Below are 22,720 nucleotides of genomic sequence, written 5' to 3'. Positions count from 1 at the left end.
TCTCCAAATTGCATGAAGGTTGGACTAGACAGTGGGAAGGACTTCCTGCATCCTGGGGCTGGGAGATACTGCAGCTGAGATGGACTAATAGGATGGCAAGAGGATTCTAAGGGCTACTGAAAGCCTACAAAGTCTGGGTAGGGTTAGTGTTACGTGACTAGAGTGAGGGAGGAAGAAGTAGCTACCAGCCTAGGGACAGGAGCAGGCCCCCAGGAAGTTTACTAGAAGGACCTACACGGAAGTGTCAGATTTTCAGGTCAAATCTATCCTCCGCTGTCTCAGGATGAGGAAAAAAAAATACCAAATGGGGTCGGATTTAGCCTTCAGCCTTTCCAGTTTATTTTGTTCGTGACTGCTACTTTGTGGATGCAAAGCACAGAGAACAGAGGATGAGGTAATATCCTTTAAACAAAGCTAGGGGTCCCAGAAACTGAGAGATTAGATGTGCATTACAGGTAGTAGGAAATTCTGCAGCAGTTGCTTACTGCAGGAGGCCACCCTAGTTTTAAATTTGTGGACTTGCTTCATGCTCTGTCCTTTTGCTAATTTAGCTTTATTTGAGATTCCCCAAGGAAAACTACTTACAGTAGTATTGGTCTGTGTACAGTATGAAAGCATAACTTTCTACTAGATTGTTAGCATTTTAGATCTTTACAGTCCCAATACCTATCATGTAGTAGGCACTTAATAAATATTGAGTTAATAACTATGTACAGTTAAATAATCCAATCTGTGTTTTCCAGAAGACACTTGGAAAAGAGAATATTTTTATGAAATTTTTTTTCCTTTTGAAACACTTAACAGATATTCTGACAAAGCTTAAAACTATTAAGTTCTAAAATATTTTCCAGTATCTTTGGACTGACTGCGGCCCTCTACTAGGTGCTGTAGTGGAAAGAATGCTAGACTTTTAGTCAGGAAGACTTGGATTCAAATCTCACCTCAGAAAAACTATGATACTAGGCAAGACTCTTTACTTCTGTGGACTCAGTTTCCTTTTTTGTAAAATGAAAGTTTTGGACTCTGTAACTTCAAGATTCCTTCAGCTCTAAACCTATAATTATATGATCTAATTGGGGCACTGTAGATTTTGATTATTACATTCAAAACTTACTTTGTGCTCAAAATAATTACCTGTAAAAGATTGGAAAACCCTGTCTTAATTACATTTCCCTCCTAAAGATAGAAATAATTTTGCTTTGTCATAAAAAAAATTGTGTTTATGCCTTAACTTTTATATCTTATTTCTGAAACTCATTTTGAAGTTTTAATTAAGGGATATTTGGGAGAAGGCTGTAAATTTAGGATCAGAATCTTTAATATAAAAAGTACTCGTGTACTTATTTAAGTCCAGAAATCAGATTCATCACTCTATGGAAACTCTTTCCCTACATGGAGCACTGGTAGGTTAAGCAACTTGCCTACCCATGGTCATACAGATTGTGTGTGTGTGTGTGTGTGTGTGTGTGTGTGTATCTGTCTGTGTATGGTGTGTGTCTCAGAGTTTGGAATTAAACCCAGGTTATCCTGATTCCTGGTCTTCTGTCTGCTGCCTTTAACTTCGGCAACAATATTGTGGAGAGTGCTGTGGACTCCTGGATGGGAAGTAAAATAATCAAAAGTTATTTTCCAAATTATAAAGAGAAAGTTCTTCTGTGAAAATACTATATATGCATATGCCATTTGTATCATGAGTCAACTTTGTTCTCTTTTTTGGGGGGGGGAGCATGGTACATTTTACTTTAGAATATTTTGCTTTATGGGGCAGCTAGGTGGCGCAGTGGATAGAGTTATAGACATCAACTCCTGAAGCTGGAGTCAGGAGTACCTGAGTTCAAATCTGATCTCAGACCAAATACTTGACACTTACTAGCAGTGTGACCTGGGCAAGTCACTTAACCCCAACTGGCCTTGAAAAAAAAGAATATTTTGCTTTATACATGTGCTAAATTTCTGTGCTACTTTTCTTAAAGTAGGTGAGAAATTAAATTTTTCTTGAGTTATCTCTTAGTTTTGTCTTCCTAAAATCATCAGTGTGTAAATAGAAAGGTTTGGTCTTCCCTAAAAATCAGTTATGGTTTGACTTCAAGCATAGTATAAGCAGTCCAAGGCTCTGAAAATAGAAATGCTGAATATGAAACTCCGAAATTACTCTGTAATCTTCACCATTCTTACAGGAAATTAATGTGTGGTTGTTTCTGCAGTGCTGTGGCGATGCTTCAGTACTGTGGTGATATTTCTTTTCCTTTTGGATGAGCAGACAAGTTTATTGGTGCTGATTCCAGCAGGCATTGGAGCAGTAATCGAAGTGAGTTTCTCTCAGCAGCTACTAGAGGACAATGTCTATGTAATTTTAATTATAAAATTAAATTTTACTAACGTAATTTTTACTTTATACTTTAGGGTATTCAACAAATGTTTTTGTGAACTCAAATATAAAACCTTTAACACACGCTTTTTGGTAATATTGTTTTTAATCATGAATGATGCTATCAACTAAAAAAAATCTTAGAAATTAAATATGTACTAACAATTTTCACAGTACTTTGAAGAAGGGAGAAAATAGTCTTGAAGTTTTTACTGTTGAATTAACCAACAATAGGAAATATCTACGTCTGAAGGACCTCTGTTTTTTATAGTTTCTGGGCATATAAATATAATTACCAGTCAGTCAACAGATACTTATTAACCAAGCATTGTATTTAGACATTGTACTAAAGAAGTATAATATTGATCTGAATATAGAGCCCCTTAAAGAAGAAAAACATAGGTATTTTACACTGGGAAATTAGAGATCATATCAAGGATTTTATACCTTTCTGGATTTGGAAACATACTATTGCAAATATTCAGATTCAAAATCTATTTGAGACATTTTCCCTAACTTCTAGGAGCTAATGATCTTAATGGGGAGATAGGACTATTATATACAAATCAATTAGAGATCGTGTTCAACAGTATATAATCATATATTATAATACCAGCATTAAGTATAATCATTCATAAACAAGAAACAGAAGCAGAACTCAAGTTGTCATGTCTGCACAGTGAACTAGACAGCCTGACTTACAGTGTGGAGATGCTTTTGAAATATAGTTGGGAAACATGGTTGAATTAGGAGGTAAGGAAGGGAAAATAGTGTAGGACTTTGAGAGTCTGGCTAAAGAGTTTAGAATGTTGATGCCATAGGCACATAAGCAATCATTCTAAGTTCTTTAGCAAGAAAATAGTATTATAAAAGAAGTGTTTCAGAAAGATTAGTCCAGGGGTAGTATAGGAGAGGTTGTAAGGGACAGACTGGATTTAGGCCATTTTGAAGACAGTTGTAATAATAGGAGGTGATGAGGGTCTACCTAGGGTAGTGGCAGTGGATGAAGAATAAAGGGATGAAACCAAGTGAGAGTTGTATAGAAAAAATAACAACATCTTGCCTAATTAAGTATGGAAGATGAAGAAGAGAGAGTGAAAGATGACTCTAAGGTCACTAACATAAAAGTCTAGGAAGAATGGTGCTTCTACTGATAATCAGAAGTTAGGATGTATATCAGTACTTGTAAACATTAAAGTACTACATAAATCTAAGTTATTGTTAATATTAAGTGCAGGGATAAATTAATGTTAGGGAGAATTTTGGGTCTACATGGATTTAGGAAGTATGTGATCAAAACTTAGTTGGAGGCATATTGAGTTTGAGCTGGTAATAGAAATAGAGATATTGAGCTTGAATTGGTAGTGGAAAGTCCGATTGGAAATAGGGTATAGGAGCATAAGGAAGAGAGGTCATATCTGGAGATAGATGTTTGGGAATCATCGACATAGAAAGGACTGTTGAAGTGATGTGAAATTTTGAATGAGCTATCAGAGTGACTGTAGAAAGAAAAAAGAAAGAGGGCTGAGAACAGATAGCCATAGTTAGGAGGTGAGAAGAGAAAGAAGAATCAGCCAAGGAGAGAGACCTAGAAATCCAGAGGGGATGAAATAGAAAAGTGTAATGCCATGGAGACCAAGGGACAACAGTTTTTAGGGAAGGGGATTCGGCAGTGTGGAATACCACAAAGACTATATGTTGATGTCTTTGTTTAAATGTTGCTTAGTTTTAGTATTATTTCTGTTCTTGGTATAAAAAATTAATGTTGGCACTTTCCCCTCAGCTGTGGAAAGTGAAAAAGGCATTGAAAATGTCCGTTCAGTGGAAAGGCCTAAGACCCACATTCCAGGTAAGTTGAAGATTTTGATGAAATGCATGTGACAGACATTTTTGTATGATATGTATATACAATTATATATATACATACATATATTTACAGTCTTGAAATTAACCATTTACTGGTCTAGAGTAAGTGACAATTTATTCAGTTTATACTGGGTAAAGAATATAGATTTAATTTACTTTTTTCATGACTTTTGATAAAGGAGGAGCAATAGGTTTTATTTATTTATTTCTTAAATCAGTCAGTTTATCATCAAAAAAGATATTGAAAATATTCTTGGTGGGGGGTGAGGGGCATCATAGTACTACTATGGGAGATATATTTAGAAAAGTATTAATATCCATCCTCAAGAAGCTTACTTTGCAGAAGTGGGGGAGAAAACCATATTCACAAATAACTTAAATCTAAAACATGGATGAGTGCTATAAGAGTGGTTCAAATAAGTCACCAATAGTTTAGAGAAGAGAGAGATAATGTCTATAATGGAAGAGAGGGGAAGGCTTCGTGGAGAGATATGACTTGGTCCCAATTAGTGCAAATGATGAATTCTGTGAAGTGGTCTCATGTATTTGAATTCACACTATTTGAAGTTATAATTATGTTAAATATGGTAATTGGTTCCATCCCAATGGAAATACCTAGTGCATATTTGAATAATGAGACTACTTCATGGGATTTATTATTTGCACTAAGTAGGACCTATACTATATATAATGGAACTTAAAGGATAAGTAGATTTGAATAGGTGGTAAGAGAAGGTAAAGACCCTCCCCAACCTCATAGCGGTTTATACTATGATTTGTGCATACTTGTCTATTTTAAATTATATTTATTTGTGTATATCTCTTTTTTTTTTCTGTTAGACTATAAGCTCCCTAAGGGCCAGGACCATGTCCCATTTATCTTTGTACCTCTCTCACCACCTAGGACAGTACCCATTCAGTGTTCATTCCATGTGTTACTAAATTCTAGACAAATAGCAAAGAAGAGAGTGTGTGTGCACACAGACATAGAAATGAAAATGCAAGCAGCAATTAAAGACCATCTTGTTTGTTATGGAGGATTTACATAGGGGGCTAGTGTGGAATAAAACTGGAAAGTTAGATTGAGGCCAGATTAGGCAAAAACCAGGTGAAAGAATTTGAATTTCATCTATGTATAGGCAGTAAGAATCTATTGAAGATTTTTTTTTTTAGCAAGAAAGTGATATGAACAAACTGGTTTTTTACCGACCATATTAGCGTGATTTGAAATACTAACATTAAAAACCAAGGAACCAAATAAACACAAGTTTTAATGGGTTCCTATTTCAATGCCATACCTCGTACCTGCAGATTTTAACTTTACTTAGCACGTGTGTGTTGCTTGGAGAGTCTGCACATTAGAAGGCCAACCACATACCAGAAGAAAAGCAGAAAACAGAAGGAAGGGAGACAAGCGTTTCTCCACACAATTCTTATTTGCTCTTGGGAGGATTATAGAAAAGTGGGAAATGATAAATGTAGCTTGATAGTTCCATCTTTGGCTTCCAAAAAGGATCAGCTCTAAGGTAATGGGGGGGTTTTCTAGGAAATGGAATATTAGCTTTATCCTAAATTCACATTGAGTTGTCTAGGATTTGGACAACTTTTGGACAACAGAATTTGGAACTTTGAGAATATATTTCAGCATTAATTTTATAATACTGGTTTCATTTAGAACTAGAATGTAATAGTATTACCTTTTCATTTTGTAATAATTCACCATACATTTTGCTATTTTCATTGGCTAAGGTATGTATAATTAAAAAAAAATAGTTATTTCTCAGAATTAAAAGAAACTATTAAACCTAAGGATTGTCTAACACATGGTAAAATGTAATTATGTATGTTGTCTTTAATTTTCAACTTAGAAAAGCCACATCTAGTTTAATATATACATGCATATGTTCTAATAGATTGTGCTTGAATTTTAGAACAGTGAATAGAGTATAATATCCTATAAACTGTGAAGATATGATATTCACAACTATTCTGTAGTTGTCTTTTGACAATCTTGCAGCAAGTTATCTGAACATATACAGTATGAAATTTAATATATAACAGTTTTGTGAAAATTGTGGGGTTTTCTCTACCATTAAACATCTGTGGGTTTTAAGATATGTAACTAAGTAGACTTCATAATCATTCCGTAAATAAACTAATTATAAATTTTTAAAAATTTAAAACAGTTTGGAGCTTACAATGAATCTGAAAGGAAAACTGAGGAATATGATACTCAGGTAAGATAATGTCTTATAATGAGACTCCATTAGTGCACATTCAGTCAAGGCGTTGTATCAGCTTTTTTAGGGGAGGGTTAAGGAGAGGAATAATTTACTTAATAATGGTAACAATTTAAAAAACAATTTTAATACCCATTAAAAATGCTGACTAATAAATACACTTTGGAAAATTTTTCTGCTTGAATGGTTATATATATTATCACAGACAAGGAACCTAAAAAAAGTAACACCACACTGTCATTCTTATAGCAATTGACTTGAGTTTTAGGGTTGAATGGAACATTGGCAGGTCATTTGAACTTTCCCAGTGCTTTAAAGGCAAGGCCATCTACCTGTATGTTATCCTTGGCAGATGAGAGGTTCTCTAATTTAAAAAAATCTCTGAGGGAGATTCCATAATCTCTTACCCATTCCAGTCTTTTTCGTTGAAATTACATTAGCACAAGTCAGTCACAGTTTAGATTATGTAGGCTTATATATTTTCCAATCCAGTGCTGAAAAACAATTACTATAACATATTGGCAAAGTAATCTGTAGAAAAATGGTCCCATTGTTTGTGGAACTATTACATCTTTTGGTAGCTGTTGTTTGGGTAGCTGCGGTTTGTATTTTGAGTAATAAATGGCATATTTTTTTTAGCCAAATAGAAATATTTTTGGTTTTTTCTTTGTGTTTAGTAAACCTCAGTTCTTATTCCAGGTTTACCTGGAATTATAACCAAAAATTCAATCTAGAATATAAATAAAGGTAGCTTGTGATAAAACTAAATTACATACCCTCTTTTTCTTTGGGAGAATGTAATTCCACATGTCTGTTCATTCTTTTTACTTTTTTTACTGTTTTGCCATAGATTGGGTTCTTTCCTCCTTAACCACATTTTCCACTAGTTATAGGAAATGTGTTTCAAATAGTTTCACATTTTGAACTCGTCACTGATAATTAATCCAGTGTTTTTCATTCCTTGCCAGGCAATGAAATATTTGTCTTACTTACTGTACCCTCTATGTATTGGAGGTGCAGCTTATTCACTCCTGAATGTCAAATATAAAAGGTAAGATTCCTTAAAGTATCACATTTAATACTGGTAATTAGTTCAGTAGAAAATTAATTTTGATGACTTAACTTTTTTTTTTTAGCAAGAGCAACAGTAAATTGGCATATAGAGGTAGTTGTGAATTTAAAACATCACTGTGCATTCATCAGTAACAGTGTTTTTCCTTATTAGTTGACCTAGAGATATCCAAAGACTAAATGGACATAGTTAACTAGGAATTGTTTTTTATACCAATATTCAAATGGTTTCACCCTCTGTAGGTCATGGTGATGAATACTCCATTGAGTTCTTGGTATTAACTACTCTTACAAATAAGCCAGTGATGCATATAATTAAATTTAGGTTATTTGTCTGAACCAGGGGTGAGGAACCTACAGCTAGGTCCTTGGGTGTGGCCTTTTTACTGAGTCCAAGTTTTACAGAATAAATCCTTTTATTAAGGGGATTTGTTCTGTGAAGTTTGGATTCAGTCAAAGGGCTGCACTTGAAGACCTAAAAGGCCACATTTGGCCTTGAGACCACAGGTTCCCCACCCCTGGACTCTGAACTATTGGGCTGAATCAGAACTTCAGAACTGGAGGAGCTCTGAGAGTTGATCTGGTCTTTTTTATTGTTCAGTTGTTCAGTCATATCTGACTCTTTGTGACCCCATGGACCATACTGTCTATGGGGTTTTCTTGGCAAAGATACTGTATTACTATTTCCTTCTCCAGTGGATTAAGGCAAAGAGGGTTAAGTGACTTGCCTAGAGTCACACAGCTAGTAAGTATCTGAGGCCAAATTTGATCTCAGGTCTTCCTGACTCCAGGCCCAGCCCAAAATCCACTGAATCACTTAGCTGCCCCAATCTGGTCTTGCCCCTTCATTTTATGATGACGTTGAGGATTTAAGATGAGGAAAATCTTTTATCTTAACAAAACTAGTTTTTCTTCATAATAAGGAAGGAGTTTTAAAAGGTCTTCTTATCTGTCCCTGTTTCTAAAGAACTCAAGTGAAGGATGCTACATATGTAACACAAAAGAATTGCCTTATGATTTATAGCGAGATTAATTTAGAGTTTCAGGCTAAATTAAAGTGTAGTCCTTTAATCTCTAGAGGCCAGAGGTTACAAGTCTAGACTGTAGATAGTTATTATGAATGATTAGGGATAAAGTGTGACTATGTTAAAATCATATTCTCACATATGTGTTGTGACATTACTGTGGTAAATAAAATCAAATATGTGAAATTAATGAGGCACAAGCAAGCATGAAATACAGAATTGACAGAACTACAGCTAATTCAAACCTTTCATTTTAACCAATTTAACATCTTTCCTCCTTCAAACTTTTTACCAGTGCTACTTAATAGGTAGTAAAATTGCCTGATTTTAGACATACTGGTTTTATTAAGCACTTAACACATTTTCTGATTGGGATGCTTGTGACAAGAGCAAGAACAGAAGGAGCCAGGATAGTTAATTCCAAGTGAACAATCTGAACACTCAGCCCAATAGAGAGTTGTCTCGAGAAAGATTTAGTAAGTAATCCCGAAAACTAATAGTAAGGTCTAGGGTTTGTGTTCTAAAAAGCCTGGACCTACAATTATAATATGCCTAAGCCAAGGTTGACAAGACCTATCTAAGTCTTTAAGAGAGTTAATTAGTTTGGAGGACAGTGAAGTGATGCCCAAGTAAACAAAGCATCATTATGTTTTCTTTCATGATGGAGAACACTCTTAGATTCAAACCAGTTCCAAGAGTTGATAAAGAGTTGTTCCAGTGACCAAAAAAAAAAAAATAAAAACATTGGAATTTAGATGCTATTACCTAGAAAGGAAGCATTTTCAGTCCAGTTTCAGGTTCCTGTTCTCTCATGTGTAGTGTAGGTAGACCTAAGTAATAACAGCTAACATTTATATAGCACTCTGAGGTTTGCAAAGAACTTTACAGATATCTTATTTACAACAAGGGAAACTAGGTGCTGGGAAGTAGATGCAATCATTTGTCTCAAAAAAAATCATTTGTCTATTGTTTTACAGAGTAGGAAACTGAGGCACAAAGAAATTAAATGATGTGTCCTACCTAGGGCATGTATCTAATAAGTGTTTAAAGCTGGATTTGAACTCAGGTCCTCCTGACTCCATGTCCAGCACTTTCTACTGTGCCACCTTACAGCCTCACTAGTGTGAAAGGGTGATCAGTGGGGAAAGATGAGTTCAGTGAAATCAGAAGTTTGAATAAACATTGAAAAGAAAAGCCAGATTAGCTCTTGTTGCTTGAAGTTTTTACAGAATAGATTTTTTCCCCCACTAAATTCATTGTGGTATCCAGTCTTTCTCATACTTCCTAGAGTTTTTATTTCATATTGAATATATCCCAGCAACTATCTCTATACACCACAGCCGCTACCAACAAGGATACTTCTCCTGCGTTACTTATGGTCATTTTCTCTGAATATAAAAAGAATATTATATCATGATAAGTACAAAATGAAATAATGTTGATAATAAACTAATTTTTCTGTTTATTTTTTTAAGCTGGTATTCTTGGTTAATCAACAGCTTTGTCAATGGTGAGTCTTTCAACATTCTTATTGCATATTCTTTATTGAGTGATCTTATTTGACTAGATTTTTGGTAATCAAGTGTATAAAATATGTCATCTATTGATTTTAGTTTTGTAAATTCAGTTCTCAAAAGGGCCCAACTCTCAGAACTACCCCTCCAGCCACTAGATTGGTATACAGCCAAATGTGGATTTGCAGTCCCAGTGTTTCATGAGTAGGCAGTCCAGTTCCAAGGGTGTTGCTTTTCTTGTAACTGACATAATGGACCATAGTTCAAAGCCCCACACATTTGTAACATAATTTCTATTTCCCATATATATACATACACATATACATCTATCAAAAGCATATACAATTTATAAAAGCTTTGAACATCCTTTTTAAAGAAAATGTTGAAGACAAATCTCTGAAGATACTTAATCTTCAGATTAAGTATCTTTCTTCATTGTCACTTAACATTTATTCCTAATCCTTTCCCTCATTTTCATCTGATGTATTAACTTCAAATAGACTAACACACCTATCTGACTTTGTGTTGCAAGGTCCTCCCAGGATTTTATCCTTAACTCATTAAAATTTCTCTAAGAATCTTTCTTCTAAACGGGAGATAGAGAACATTATGATAAGCAAAATGGATAATTTTGATTACATTAAATTGAAAAGTTTTTGTACAAACAAAGCCAATGCAACTAAGATTAGAAGGAAGGTAGAAAATTGGGAAAGAATTTTTACAGCCAGTCTTTCTGATAAAGGCCTCATTTCTAAAATATATAGAGAATTAAGACAAATTTATAAGAACACAAGCCATTCCCCAATTGATAAATGGTCAAAAGATATGAACAGACAGTTCTCAGATGAAGAAATTAAAGCCATCTATAGTCATATGAAAAAATGCTCTAAATCGTTATTGATTAGAGAAATGCAAATCAAAACAACTCTGAGGTACCACATCACACCTATCAGATTGGCCAACATGACAAAACAGGAAAATGATAAATGTTGGAGAGGATGTGGGAAAATTGGAACGCTAACACACTGTTGGTGGAGTTGTGAAATGATCCAACCATTTTGGAGAACAATTTGGAACTATGCCCAAAGGGCTACAAAAATGTGCATACCCTTTGATCCAGCAATGGCACTTCTAGGGCTATATCCCAAAGAGATCAAACAAATGGGAAAAGGACCCATTTGCACAAAAATATACATAGCAGCTCTTTGTGGTGGCAAAGAATTGGAAATTGAGAGGATGCCCATCAATTGGGGAATGGCTGAGCAAGTTGTGGTATATGAATGTAATACTATTGTGCTGTAAGAAATGATGAACAGGCTGACTTCAGAAAAACCTGGAAAGACTTATATGGTCGTATGCTGAGTGAAGTGAGCAGAACCAAGAGGACTTTGTACGCAATAACAGCCACGTTATGCAATGACTAAGATTGTTAAACTGAACCTTTCTCAGCATTATGAGGATCTAAGACATTTCCAGAGGCCTCGGGATGGATAATGCTGTTCACATTCAAAGAAAGAACTATGGAAGTCAAATTGCTATCACTTATTTTTACCTTCTGTTGAGTTTTGTTTCCTCTTTCTGATGGTTCCTCGTATTGGTTTTAATTTTTACTTACAACTTCACTAATGTGAAAATATGTTTAATGGGTATGTAAATGTAAAGCCTATATCAGATTGTGTGCTGCTTGGGGAGGGTGTGGGGGAGGAAAAGGGAGAAAAATTTTCAACTCAAAAGCATATGGAAAAAAAAATTTAAATAAAAAGAGAAAAGAAAAGAAAAGAAAAAAAAACCTTTCTTCTTAGCCAAAAAATCTTTTTATATTTTTATATTTAGGCTCTCCTTTTTGAGCTTTCTAAAGGAAGAATTTTCAGGATGTTACTTACTTATATTTATCTACAGCTGTTTGCTCTAAGATATATTCCTAATGACTAAAGTTGTAGGAAGTTGTAGAAAGTTTCGAAGCTAGTGCATTCTCTAAAATAGAAGTAGAATAATAGCTCTTCATCATCTGATTCCTTTTGCTGGAGCTGGTTTCATTATACAAATTACTTTCTGCATAAATAAGACACTTGAAGAGATGCAATAAATCTTTAAGTCCATTAGGGAATTATGTTGCTGTTTGTCCTTCGTTCTTGAAGGGGACCATGACATCAGGAAGGTGATGCCATGACATGCAAGTGAATTGGATTCAAGTGAGGGATGTATGATATCCTGATGAATATCTGGCCACTGGGCCCAGATGGCTGTGGAGGAGAAAGTGAGGCTGGTGACCTTGCACAGCTCTCCCTCACTCAAATTAAAGTCAATTGCAAGTCTTGTCATCATCTCCCTGATGTCACAGTCCTCTTTAAGGCAAAAAAAAAAAAGGATGAAGGACAAACACAACAACAACAATTACCTTTTATTTAAAGAAATAACTGTTTTGTGTAATTTGTTTTCATGGGATCTTTGGTTTCATTGGTGTAAGAAACTTTCTCTTCCCAGTTAAAATCAGAAACTGCTTTGCAGCTCAGCCTTAGAAAGTTGACCAGAACACCAAAAGTCGAAGGGTCTTGCCCTGTCGCATCAGAAGGGCATAGGCAGGAGTGAAATCCATGTCTGCCTGATACCAAGCTCAGTTTTCTATGTCCTGTGCCACTGTGCACCTCATGGAGTGTTGACTACTTCACAGACTTCATCAAATGTCCATTTTCTCCTTTAGGAGTATATGCCTTTGGCTTTCTCTTTATGTTGCCCCAGCTGTTTGTGAATTATAAGGTAAGATACCAGCATGTTTTTATTCAGGTAGTCTCCAGGTTGTTTTATGTTTTTTGTTTGTTTTTTCCCCCCATTTTATAACTCTCCTTTCTCCATATGTTGATCCATAATATTTTTGTGGCCTTTATTCTAGATGAAATCTGTTGCACATTTACCTTGGAAGGCATTTACATACAAAGTAAGTAAAGGTGTTATTTCTTTTTTTAATGTATTAATAGGGTTTGTTTTTACATCCCTTTCATTTCCAAATGTATCCCTCTCCTTTTCCCTCCTTAGAGAGCCTTGTAACAAAGAATATTTTTTTTAAAAAAAGGCAAACAGCTCATCAAAACATAATAGAGTTTATGGCAGAGCTCCATATCCACAGTCACCCACATTTGCAAAGAAGGGAGAAAGAAAGTGAAAGCTGTTTTATTTTTTTAACTAATTAATTTATTTTTAGTTTTCAACAATCATTTCCATAAGCTTTTGAGTTTTAAATTGCTCCCCCTCCCTTCACTTCTCCCTCCCCAAGATGGCATGCAATCTGATATAAGCTTTACATATACATTCCTATTAAACATATTTTCACATTAGTCATGTTGTAAAGAAGAATTAGAACCAATAGGAGGAACCACAAGAAAGAAGAAACAAAACAAAACAGAAGAAAAAAAATAGCAAATAGTATGCTTCCATCTGCATTCAGACTTTGTAGTTATTTCTCTGGATGTGGATAGCATTTTCCATCATGAGACTTTTGGAGATGTCTTAGATTGCATTGCTGAGAAGAGCTAAGTTTATCAAAGTTAGTTATCACACAACGTGGCTGTTAACTGTGTATGATGTTCTCCTGGTTCTGCTCACTTCACTCAACGTTAGTCCATACAAGGCTTTCCAGGTTTTTCTGAAGTCTGCCTGCTCATTATTTCTTATAGCATAATAGTATTCCATTACATTCATATACCACAACTTGCTCAGCCATTCCCCAATTTATGGGCATCCTCTCAATTTCCAATTCTTGGCCACCACAAAAAGAGCTACTACAGATATTTTTGTACATGTGGGTCCTGTTCCCATTTGTATGATCTCTTTGAGATACAGCCCTAGAAATGCTATTGCTGGGTCAAAGGGGAAAGCTGTTTATTTCTAAAAGACTACATGCTGGTATATCAGCTGTGACTTATCTTTTGGTGTTAAGCAAGATTAAATATGACTGAAAGATGTCATTCTCAAGGTTGTTCCAAGGCCATTGGATCATCTGGATATATAACTTTAAATTTTATGTTGCCAGTTTGTCCTGTGGTTGTAAATTTTTTAAGACAACTGTTGTTTTTTAAAGAAATTCCCTACAATAACTTATAAATCATCCTCCAGTTCTAGTGGTTATAGAGCATAACCTTGATTTATAACTACATGATACCAAATATACTTGAAAAGCTTGCAAACAGAAAATAATTATGCAATATTACTATCTTAAAAATTCTTCTGAATTTTAAATACATGCCCAATCTCTTTTAGAAAGTACTTTTGAAATCTTTTTTTTTCCTTTAAAACACGCAAATCAGAAATCCAAATAAGTCATATGCCTTAGACAATTTAAATTTCTAAATGTCAAGCATAATTCTGAAAGTTGACTACCGTGATTAGTCATGGGAAATCCCATGAAGGAAAGGATATTAGTAAGACTTTGAGTTATTATTTAAAGTACATCTCTGTCTAGTAATTTTAGAACAAGAAGTACTTTAAGTTTTTTGTTATGGAGGAAAATGGTGGTTTATTTGACTGTACCATGACATCATTCTTTGGGTTTTTAAAAGTCTATAATGACCTACTTTTACAGGAATGCACAGTATTACCTAGTTCTGTTTCTATTCATTCTGTTCAGTGGTGAGCACAGTAGTTCCTTGGGTCCTAGAGAGTGATTTCTTCTCTTCTTAGGAGAGATAGTGAAAGAACTCTACAGTGTATCCTGGTAATAGGTTAACTTATTTCATTGAAGTGGGGCAGTTTTTTCGGTATTTAGTAATTTGTCAACATAAAGTTGAATTACATATTACAGTTATTATAGCTCATATTTTATATATTACATATTATATAACATAAAGTAAATTAATTATCTGAGAAGAACAGTGAGGCAGCTTAGTACCTGTTGCTTTTGGATTTCCAGATGAGTTTTTTCAGTGCCAGCCCAATGACTTTTTCTGTGAGCTTATTAAATAGATTACAACTTTTCTGATGTTTCTGGTGAAAACCTTCCGAATGATCACCTGTGACCTGTTGTTTTCATTAAACTACCTTTTGAACACCCTCTTCAAGCTGCTGAGTGATTCAGATTGCTCCAGTCTTCTATTGGGTTAAATAGGATTGGTTATAGAAAACAAGAGTGTATCATATCCATTTGCTAGATGGTCATTTTGGGATGTAATCTGAGAGACTTAGGGGAACATCCATTATTGTTAGGTTTAGTCTTTTTGTACAGTATGAGAACTAAAATTAACTAGGAAATTGCTGCTGATAGGCTAAAGATAAAAGTATCTTAGAATTTAGTTGGATAAAACTTGAGCTACACCTTACTAATATTTTAGACTGTAGAGCACATTTTTACTTTTTATTTAACTTTTAATCAGTGACAAGAGGATTTTTGTATTCTTGCATTCAGTTAGTTTTATAGTGTGATGAAATAATTTTTACTCTCAAAACAAGTGAGAATATTATATACTAGAAGAATAACAAAAGTATACAAGGAAGTGTTAAAGGGTAGAAGATACAGTTGTCAGTGCTCATTTTCTCCTGTATTATGTATTTATTTCTATTTTTGCTCACTGAATGTTCACCTTAATTATTACTCAGTCTTTTTCACTCAGGTTACAGAAATGCATATGATATCAAATATTTATTAACCTGTATTTCCTTCTGCAGGCTTTTAATACATTCATTGATGATATCTTTGCTTTTATCATCACTATGCCAACATCACATAGGCTGGCATGTTTTAGGGATGATGTGGTATTTCTTGTTTACCTTTACCAAAGATGGTGAGTTTTTCCCCATTTACTTTTGTGTTCCCATCCTTTGCTTTTAACGTGCTGTTGTATATTTGTGTATGGGACCTTGGGCATAAGTGCACTCACTGTTCACTTGAAAAAAGAGCATTTGCAAGCACTAATCCTGATGTAGTTTCATTAGTTTATTTTTGCTAATTCACTAGCAATTTGACTCAAAATAATTATGCCAGATTTAGAAATGTTACTCCTTCCTATTTTGTTTGTTTAGTAGAACGTTTCCATTAAAATTGTGGAAACATGACTCTGTGCACGTTAGGACTCATGAAATTTTTGTACCTTTGTGAAAGGTACCACATGCCCCAGGTGTGCTGGTCTTCAGTTTTACAAGTTTAGAAATTTGAGGTTATTAGTTAACTTGAGGTTGTCCCAACTCTAAGGAAACCATCTATATACTAAGCAAGTTTAATAAAAAAAAATGAACTATTAGAATCCCAAATTATCAACTTTTAATGGGAGTTACCAGGGTAACTACTACTTGTCAGTTGAACAGGGCACTAGAGACCAAACCACGGATTAAAAGATTGTTTCAGAAGCACAGAATTAGAGAAAAGGTAGTTGGATATTCTTAAATGAAGCCGTGGTAATAAAAATGACCCTCATTTTTATAGCATGACTGCCCTTCATTGTAGGGTTTTCTGTCTAGGTAATAGTACTGATTATAAAACTCAAAGCACTCTGATGTACTACAAGTGAGATAATCTTCATATGTTCTACAAGACAAGACCTAGACCAGCTACTACTCCTTGCCTTCTTCAGCATAATTCCAATAGCCCAATCCAAGAGAATCTTCTCCAACTAGCTGCAGACGATATTCTGAAGACTCTAATCAGTTAGCAAGCACTTACTGAGCACTTGTTGTGTGCCAGTCACTGAGAATACAGAGACAAAAAATGAACGGCTCTGCTCTCAGGAGGGAAAATGTACCCATATAAACATTTCCATAAAAAATACAAGGTAATTTAAGGTGGGGCACTAGTGCACTGGAGGGATCAGAAAAGACTTCTTGGCAAAGATGATTCTTGAGCTACGGACATCTAAGAGATGAGGAGAGAGGGCGATGCAGGCCTAGGGGTCAGAGAGAAGAACCACAGACTCTCACGTGTCCACGAGGCAGTTGGAGATCTTCACTTGGAACTCAGGAGGGAACAAAGAGTGGATATGTAGGTCTCCGAATCATATACCTAGAAATGAACCTTGAACCTATGGAAGGCAGGTGATGAGGTCATCAAGTAAGTAGAAGAGTGCAGAGAGAGAAGTGGATTCAGGACAGGACCTTGGGGGTGGGATAGGGATGATGAACTCTTTTAAAAGGAGCCCGAGAAAGTTTCTCTAGGTAGGAGAATCAAGAGAGCCATCCCAAAATCCAGAGGAGAGTGAGTGTCTCTAGGAAGAGAGCAAAGGGTTGAGAAGAGAGTGAGAGGACTTGAAGTGAAGGCAACAAATGTAAACAGCTTTTCCAGGAGTTTGAATAAGAAAAGGAGGAAAGAGAAAGGACAGTAATTTGATAGGGAAGAGGGAATGGTAGGGTCTAGTGAAGGTGTTTTACGATGAGGAGAGACTAGGACATACTGGTAAGCAACAAGGAAGGAGAGATTGAAGATGGGAGATGGGGGCGAAAAATGATTATGGGAGCAATCTTCAGGAAAAGACAGAGTGGGGGGCACCTAGATGGTGCGGTGGATAGAACACTGGCCCTGAAGTCAGGAGGACCTGAGTTTGAATCTAGCTTCCGACCAAACACTTGACACTTACTAGCTGTGTGACCCTGGGCAAGTCACTTAACCCCAATTGCCTAAAATAATAATAATAATAATAAAAAAAAAAAGACAGAGGGGGATCCACAGGTATTTTATAAAGGAGTTGAACTTAGCAAGGAGAAACATCACCTCTTCCTTAGACATTGGATTAAAGGAGAAACGGGGAAGGGGGGGGGTTGTGTCTAAGAGTTTTGAGATGTAGAGAAAAGGGGAGCTCCTAGGAATAGTCTCTAAATAAAGTATGACTTAAGGAGGGCCCAGGGATGGGGTGGCAGGGGGGGCAACTTGGCAGGGATGTAGCAGGCTTGAGGAGAGAGGTTCTGTTAGGAGGCTGAGCTTTCTTTGCTCTGCAATATTAATGGGAGACAAAAAAGGGGCATAATCTTTAGTTTGATTCTCTTACTGACTCACATTTGAATCTTTTTTTTGCATTCTGAAACATAAACATCAGTTTATATTGTTAATTTCTAATAACTGATAAGTCTTCATAAATAAAAGTTATGGAATTTCTGTTTTTTTCCTAACTGCTGAAAAGTTGACTGCAAGGTTTCCTCTGTCCTGACCGAGGTGGATTTATTCCACCTTCTTTCTTCCTTTTCCTTTCTTCACTCCTTTCCTTCCTTTGAATAGTTACATCTTTCAGAGTGGTTTTTTTGTTTGTATTTTTTTTTGTAGAAGAGCAACAAACTTAAACTTTGATTGTAAAAAAAAGTAGACTTAAATGAAAAGAATTCTATTATCACTTCAGGTTCCTGGATTCATTGGCAGCCAAGTCTCTGAAATTTCACATTTTTAATGTGTTCACACTGTTTAGCTTGTACTGTAAGATATTGGGAAATGAATGAAGTGTAACCTCTGTTCTTCTCCCCCCCCCATGATAATACAACTTAAAATGCCATATGGGAAAGAGTAATCCTGTTAAAACTGTCTTATTTCAGGCTTTATCCTGTGGATAAGAGCAGAGTTAATGAGTATGGAGAATCTTATGAAGAAAAACCCAAAAGAAAACCCCACAGAGATTAATCATTGAAATAACTCTAGAAGAGGCCACTCTTGGGACTGCCACTGGCTATGTTTATTGAATTTTTATTTTTCTTCTCTAAGCAAAGAGTAAAGTTTGGATTGTCAAGTAACTGAGTATTTTTGGAAGCGTCTCATGGATTTTCATGGACATTTACATCTTCTGCATTGCCAAAATATTTGAATGTTTCTCATAGATCTCTTGATTTACTTATTTGTCTTTGGAAAGGAGGCTGCCAATATTTATACCAGCTATCAGTCACTGCTAAGCATTTACAACTTCATTTTCCATAAAAATTTAAACATCAGTTTCAATCCCAAAGCTTTTTGGTGTTTCTCTTGTCACACTTGATGGTACATGACAGATTTTGGCTATGGAATACCAACTACTGAAACAGCACCCTGTGCCAGTGACTTAACAGATATTAACATCAAATAGGCCAGATACTGTGAAACTTTAGCAGGGATAAGTAGCATTTCTGTAGGTTAAATTACATCAGAACTTCGATTATAATCAGGGCTTTTAAAATTATTTTTATTTTGGGATTTAAATCTTCACCTTACATAAATTCCAGATATGTATATGAAATCATTCCATATTGACAATTTGGGATCAAATAGCTTTTTTCCCCATTTGGATTATATTTTAGTTGTATAAAAGCTGAATGTGTGTATGCATTTTAAAATAAATTTTACTGGCTATTTTACTTTTCTTGACCTGTTATAAAAAGAGTATCATTCAGATACTTAAAAGATAAAAAGTTGATAAAAGTTTCACTTTTCCCAAGAAATTAACAAATAATATGGACTTACTACTCTTTCATGATGTTTTTTAAGAGATAGATATTTCAAAAAATTGAAACTAGTTCTCCATATATATATGTAGCACAAAGTTCCCATTCAGTTTTCTAATCATCTGGCTATTTATATAAAGTTCTCTGCCCCAAAGTATATGTTTGTTTAAAGTCGTAAAGTGTCATATGCATGCGGTGCTTTTCACTTGCCTAAGATTTGTCAAGAGATCCTGGATTCTAGCCCTGCCTTTGCCACAAATTAGCTGTGTGACTTAAGGTAAGTCAATTAACCTTTCTGAGCCTCAATTTCAACATCTATAAAGTGGAGGTGTTGAACAAGATGGATCTCTAAGGTCCCTCCCAGCTATAATATTAGTTATTTTCATCATTTTCCTAAAACATTGTGGAAAAACCCTCAATGTAGAAAAAAAAATACCCTTCTTCAACACAATGCTTTTAAAAGGGGGGCAGGAATCAGTGAAAGAAGTTCACTTTGATCAGTGAAATGATGTCCTTGAGGAGCTCTCTTCAAAATGTGCCTTTATCAATAGCTGTGTGTGTATGAATATTTGAGGTTCCTGGCACATGCTTTCAGTAATCTCAATGCAAAGAGCATGGGACGGGGGGGAGTGTCAGCCTTAAATTCCCTTTTCATTATTCAATCTGGTCTCTTAATGCTGGGTTAAAGTGGACAGTTTTTAAAATCTGACTTGTACAGGAATGCATTATGAAATCACCTTCTGTTCTCCTAATTCCATTAATTTTGATGAAAGAAGAGTACCATTTATAAGTCATTCTTTTGAAGCAAATCACACAATCTTGTCACTATGCAAAATCCACTTGTAACATGCTTAATTTCCCCACACCAACACTTTATAGACTGGAAATGCTACATGGATATTTAATTTAAAACTTGAAAGCAAATTCAATTAATAGTCCAAGGTATCAGTAGATTTCCAGTAACAAAATGTGAATTTCATCTGGATTATTTAAAAAGGAAGATCACTTTGGTTATAAGTTGATATTTTCAAATTCTATATTTAAAAATAAATGCTAAAACAGATTGTTGGTTTGTAAATGATTATTTCAGATAACTTACATTTATATAGTGCCTTTCTACTTGAAGCGCTCAAGGCGCTTGATAAGCTTCAGATTACCCAATGGGTATATTTACCTTCCCCACAGTCCACAATTTCTGCAGTTTGCTTTTTGCTTGGATTTTTATTTGTTTCACTGTAATGAGTTCTGTCCTATAGACAGAATTAATCTTCCACTACCCTTTAATATGCCAGTAATTAAGATATTTTCAGTCAGGAGAAATATCATTATAATGTTTACAAAAAGCCTTTTAAGTGGATGCATTATCTGGACATATTTGGCTTATTGAGAATTTTTTTTTTAAATCGTGCCAACACTGGAAGTTTGCACTCTTATTCTTTTAATTTATCTTTACATCCTTAAAGAGATGGGTGTTTTGTTATTGTCTGGTAGAAGATATCCTTAAGAAAATTGACTTTGTGCACTTGTCCTGACGTGTAAAAAGGAAAGAAAATCACATTACTTTGTGGCATTGTCATTTAGGGTTAGAAACCAGCAGAGTGGTATTTTTAGAAAGTACATAAGAAATCCAGATTCATGTTGCTGATATTCCTGTTTTTACATATAAATATATATATATATTTCAGTTCAGAATTTTTAGTATTGGGTTTTTTTTTTATCTGAGGGATCGATGTAATTGCTACTAAAAGGTGCTGTGTTGTTTCTGCCATCGAATTACTGCTGTTGTTTTTTTTTTCAAAACTGATATATGATCTAGAAAAATAATCATAAAGGTATTACTATAGTTAGACCATGACCTAACTTTGCAACAGAGTAGGGAATGAGCCTGTTTTTTTAAATCCTCATGTGAATTCCTTCAAAGTGACAAAAATTAATCCCCCAGTGAATTAGAATTGACTGTTTGGGGACAGATTCTCTTCCAGTTGTTTTATTTCTGAATTTAGAGGGTTTACAGCATAGATACTCAGTGATCAGTCAGTGATTCGCCGGTACCCAATTTTTTTTTTTAATCAGGTTGTAAATGAAATGTGATGATTCAGCATGTGGAACTTTTTTCTGTGGCTACTAAGATTACATTATATTTTAAAGAAGTGTGTAATCAGTAAGTTACAGGCTGTTTGTTAAAGCAATTAGCCATTGTAAGTCTTTGAATGAATTAGTTATTTATGCTTTCTGTGTTCCATGTGCTAATAAATTATTTATGTAAGGTAGCTTGTGCATCTGTCTTCTCTTTGGCAAGGAGTTAAACTCAAATAAGGGGTTTGGGCTAAATATTTAAGACCCCTGCCATCTCTAAGACTACTAGTATTCCATGAATGTTCACCAACACAATGATTCTTCACTCTCCTTTTGAATTTTTTTTACACTAACCCTATTTTATTAACATTAAATTACAGTAGCATTCTTGATGGCTCACGTGTCTGTGCCCTCACCAATATGATGTTGAACATTCACTTCCAGTTCAATTTAATAATTTTGGAATCAGCATCCTTATGAAGGTTCCATAACAGCAGGGACTATATTCTTTCTAAACTTCCTATTTCACTTAATATCTTGCACAGTACTCTGCACACAGAAGAAACTTTGTAAGTGCTGAAATTAAAACCTTAAATAATTACCCATATCTATTTATTTTCAAAGAATTTTGCATGTGCAGAATGGAAATAAATTTAATTTCTTCTTCAGCTTTAACATTTCTTGCTAAAGTCAGAAGCTTCTATCTCCCAATACTTTATAATTGGCTAACTAAATTCTCTGATGCTTCATCACACAGAGGTGACTCTGGGTCCTTGAAAACCATACCAGTCAAGCTTTGGCAGATCTTACCACAAAGAAAAAACAAAGTGTGGACCCAACAACAACCCTTGGGCCAATCTCCCTAAATCTGAGGCTCCAGGATGATAAAGTTTTTTGGCCTTGTCAGCTCTTAAAGGCAGTGTTATAAGATGTAGAGAAGTTGTAACCTGTAGAAGGAATTTTGCAAAGTTTTGGAACTTTGAGATATTAAAGATAATTAGTTATGAAGTAGAGTTCTGAGAATAATTATTCTATGTGAAGCTGTTGCTAGAAAACTTAAAGACTGAAAAGATGATAAACCATCCAAACCTAGGAAATAGGTTTGCAAAGAGGAAAACTTGAAATTTTTTTTTAAAGTGTTCATTTCTGTTAGGAAAAATTATGTGACAACTTAATTGTACTCTTTGA

At 35.0% G+C, this 22,720-nt stretch overlaps 1 protein-coding gene across 2 annotated transcripts in view; it reads left to right on the top strand.

The window, feature by feature from the left end:
• The window catches only part of CLPTM1L (CLPTM1 like), a 36,402-nt gene extending 14,676 nt beyond the window's left edge, over positions 1-21,726 (top strand). Inside the window, exons 9-17 of one of the 2 annotated variants that reach the window (XM_020976706.2) lie at positions 2,205-2,308; positions 4,152-4,217; positions 6,421-6,471; positions 7,443-7,525; positions 10,046-10,080; positions 12,786-12,841; positions 12,975-13,019; positions 15,740-15,855; positions 18,581-21,726. In XM_020976706.2, the coding sequence (XP_020832365.1) occupies positions 2,205-2,308; positions 4,152-4,217; positions 6,421-6,471; positions 7,443-7,525; positions 10,046-10,080; positions 12,786-12,841; positions 12,975-13,019; positions 15,740-15,855; positions 18,581-18,665 (641 nt within the window). In that variant the 3' untranslated portion in view covers positions 18,666-21,726. The remainder of the gene's footprint in view (positions 1-2,204; positions 2,309-4,151; positions 4,218-6,420; positions 6,472-7,442; positions 7,526-10,045; positions 10,081-12,785; positions 12,842-12,974; positions 13,020-15,739; positions 15,856-18,580) is intronic. The other variant, XM_078153304.1, reaches the window with a different exon arrangement.
• Positions 21,727-22,720: the final 994 nt, after the last annotated feature.

This window comes from Phascolarctos cinereus, unplaced genomic scaffold, assembly GCF_003287225.1.
Source record: "Phascolarctos cinereus isolate Bilbo 61053 unplaced genomic scaffold, phaCin_HiC Scaffold_4;HRSCAF=312, whole genome shotgun sequence".
Taxonomy (NCBI): Eukaryota; Metazoa; Chordata; class Mammalia; order Diprotodontia; family Phascolarctidae; genus Phascolarctos; species Phascolarctos cinereus.
This window is presented reverse-complemented; position numbering and strand designations above follow the sequence as displayed.